The sequence below is a fragment of the Orycteropus afer genome, unplaced genomic scaffold (genome assembly GCF_000298275.1).
Source record: "Orycteropus afer afer isolate SDZICR_OR568_19922 unplaced genomic scaffold, OryAfe1.0 scaffold00229, whole genome shotgun sequence".
NCBI classification, from domain to species: Eukaryota; Metazoa; Chordata; class Mammalia; order Tubulidentata; family Orycteropodidae; genus Orycteropus; species Orycteropus afer.
In genome coordinates, this window is record NW_006921816.1 from 1,909,547 (window position 1) to 1,913,205 (window position 3,659).

Here is a 3,659-nt window from a genome sequence, read left to right on the forward strand (position 1 = left end):
CTTCCGTAGTGATACTGCCTCGGAAACCCAAGGAGGGGTCGCTATGAGTCGGGGCCGACTCGACGGCACATAACAACAACAACAACAACAGTCGATCTCAACTCATAGTGACTCCTCCTTGGGTTTCCAAGGCAGTAGCTCTATGGAAGTAGATTACCCAGTCTTCCTTTTGAGGAGTGGCTGGTGGACTTGAACTGCCAGCCTTCTGGTTTGCAGTCAAATGTCTAAGGCACTATGCCACCAGCAACTTAAACAAGTTAGCAAGTCTGCTGGATCCAGTTGTTTAAATTGTACCCTGCACAAGTATGACACACATAAGAAGATGCCATTCATATCTTAAGCAGCTTTATTCTTTTGAGCTTTCTCTTCATACAGCTTTAACTTTGTTGATGCCAAGGATGGGTGATTTGTATGTTTATTACAATGTTTGGCAGTGTTTTATTCTAATATAATCAGTATATTATGACAATTTTCTAACTGAGAGAAGTAAAATGTCTTAAAGAAGGAGTGGGCTCTTTTCTACCAATTTTTATTTTAAAGTGTTTCAAGCATATAAAAATTTAAAAGCCTATATATCCACATACCCTTCACGCAGATGCATCAATTGCTACTATATAGACATGTTTGCTTTATCTGTATCTATCTACTTTTTTGGGGGAGGGGGGAATTGAAAGTAAGTTATAGACAGCATGGCACTATATCTCTAAATACCTGAGTATGAATCTCTTAAGAGAAAGAATATTGTCTATTGAACTACAATATTTTCACAGCTAAGAAAATACGTGTAACAGTACCATATGAGCTAGAAGGGGATATTTTTCTCATACAATTAGAAATCTGTAGGCAGGCAGCCACCTTGACAAGGTCAGGTTCAGTATTTGTACATTGTTTTGGTCTTCAGGTCCAAGATGGGTACTTCAGCTTTAGGCTTCATGTCTGCATATAAGGCAAGGAGGAAGAGAAAGTGATGGTATTGCCCATGTCTTTCTTTTTTTAAATCAAGAAAGCAAAAGTTTTTTCCAGAAACTCCCCTATTAGATTTCCCTTTACATCTTATTGGCCAAGAGCCCCCCATGCCATTGTTAGCAGTAGGGAAGCCCAGAAAAGAGTAATAAAATGAGCATGATTAGCTTAAATTAATTATGTTCATTGATTGGGGGTTCTGTTAGCATCAAGAAAGGAAAAAATTACCTTTGTTAGTAGGTAATTAATAGTGTCTCCCACAAGAAGTACCAAACAACAATTCCAGAACCCAGTTTTATACAATGTATGTATACTGTCACTGCTCTCTTCACCATGATCCAGGCATACCTCAGCTGGACCTCATATCAAGGACTGACATTTTAGACACATGGATTTACCTCTTTCCTGCTTAGTAATAGCATAGTGGCTAAGGCACTTGACTGCTAACCAGAAGGCTGGCGGTTCAAATCTACCAGCCACTCCTCGGAAGGAAGATGGGGCAATCTACTTCCATAGTGAAACTGCCTCGGAAACCCAAGGAGGGGTCGCTATGAGTCGGGTCTGACTCGATGGCACATAACATAACATAACATACTTAGCAATTATTGATATAGCTCTTGTGAATTTCAATTAAAGGCTTTTTTTTTCACATGAGAGAAAAAAAATATATATTTAATGTTTTGCATATCAACTGAAAAGGCAGGAAGATGGGCAAGATATAAATTATGACTGACTTTTTAATTCAAATGATTTGACTATATAGCCAAAGAGACAGTCAAATCAATTACCACACTCCTAGAAAAACTCTTTCATGCCTGTAGAAAAGTTTGTTTTTTCCCTAGAAAAGGCTGACTTATGACCAAAACACAAAACCAAACCCACTGCCATCAAGTTGGTTGTGACTCATAGCAGCCCTATCGGACAGAGTAGGGTTTCCAAGGCTGTAAATCTTCAGACTGCCACATCTCTTCTCCCATGGAACAGCTGATGGGTTCAAATCACCAACCATTGGGTTAGCAGCCAACACTTTAACCAATGTGCCATGAGAGGTCCTCGACTTATGAACAGTGGTAGCCAAAATGAATATTTGAGGAGTTTTATTGTCTCTTTTTCCTGTCCTAAATAATTGAAACTTCTTTCATCCATCAAGGTCAGTGTTACCTCTATTAAAGCAAGCTAACACCATGAGTTCTTGACCAAACTCTCTTATTTGTCTTGCTTACTCTTTGAATCATAGCACAGGTTCTCTGAATCATTTGAGAGCTCATTTGAACAAACACAAGTGGTGTATTCAGAAAAGAAAATGTGAAAAATAAAAAGGATCTAAGAGGTGTCAGAGTGTCCTGGGAATGTTGTTTTTCTTCTTTGAAGTCCCATTAGGATCTGACTCATAGTGACCCCTCCTTGGGTTTCCAAGGTGATACCACTACAGAAGTAGATTGCCCAACCTTCCTTCTGAGGAGTGGCTGGTGGGTTTGACCATCAGCCTTCTGGCTCGCAGTCAAATGCCTTAGGAACTACACCACCAGAGCTCCCTGAAGAGAATATAAATCTGGCCTGTAATATGAATCTATAATTTCCTCAGCATTTCTGCATTTTGCTGACAGGGATAGTTTTATCTATAACAGTTCATCAACTCCTTTTTTGCCTTGGGATACTCTAGATACTCTAGATAATGTTCAACCAATTATATGTATAAGCAACGAACCATCTGGAGTATCTTAAATTGTTTCTTTTGTCTTATCAGCCTGGTATTTCCATTCAGAACATTTTATCTCTGTGCAAAGACAGGAGTAGAAGCTGATGAGTGGATCAAGATATTACGCTGGAAATTGGTGAGTTATGACAACTTCTGGATGCCATTTGTTGTTAGTTGCTTTCGAGGTAATTCATGATGACCCAGAAACAATATGTTGATGTACCATAACTCGTAGGTCAATTCCTAATCTGTGTTTTAGCACCCACTTTACAATATTTCCCCTGACAAAAACACAGAAAACCAGATTAATCTGGGGAGAAGGCACATGATAATTAATTGATACTTGCATAGTTTCTTACTAATTAGAATGGTTAGTTTGATATTTGGTAAAAGCCAGAGTTAAATATCGTAAAATCACTAAATAATAAACAACCATGTGTGTGCTTTATTACAGTCTCAAATAAGAAAACAGCTAAACCAAGGGAATGGCACAATCCGGTCTCAGTCGTTCATCTTTAAATAGACCTTTCCTAACCAAGGAGGCCCTGCCCCAGGCACAGAGTGGAATGTTCCCTGATGCTGTGGTCAGTAGCAGACTTCAGAGGAATGCCGACTAAGGAATTTTCTTTAAAAACAAAACCAAAGCAGACGCTGATAGAGACCTTTCAGAATATATCACATTTGCTGATTCACAGAAAACTACTGCCCTGCCAAGATGTTGCCATCTCTCCGAAAATTCCAAAGCAAACATCATTCTGATGAAATGAATTAAACCACCATTTCCAGATATGTTCATTGTTAGAACATAAAACATGTGGTCCCCAAGCTTGATGACGTTTGTTGCCTGAAGCCCCATTCTGTGTTACAGCCAATTCATCTGACATCGATGATCAATGCTGTACTATCAACAGGGAAATAAATGGTTACATACTTGAGGCTTAATTTCTTCAGAAAGTATGTTGAGAGAATAAACTTCAAAGTTTTTTTTTTTTTTTTG

At 38.7% G+C, this 3,659-nt stretch overlaps 1 protein-coding gene across 1 annotated transcript in view; it reads left to right on the top strand.

Annotated features, from left to right (window-relative positions):
* The window catches only part of DAPP1 (dual adaptor of phosphotyrosine and 3-phosphoinositides 1), a 70,415-nt gene extending 67,230 nt beyond the window's left edge, over positions 1–3,185 (top strand). The window contains exons 8-9 of the mRNA XM_007948870.1: positions 2,711–2,798; positions 3,117–3,185. Coding sequence (XP_007947061.1) covers positions 2,711–2,798; positions 3,117–3,185 — 157 coding nt within the window. The remainder of the gene's footprint in view (positions 1–2,710; positions 2,799–3,116) is intronic.
* Positions 3,186–3,659: the final 474 nt, after the last annotated feature.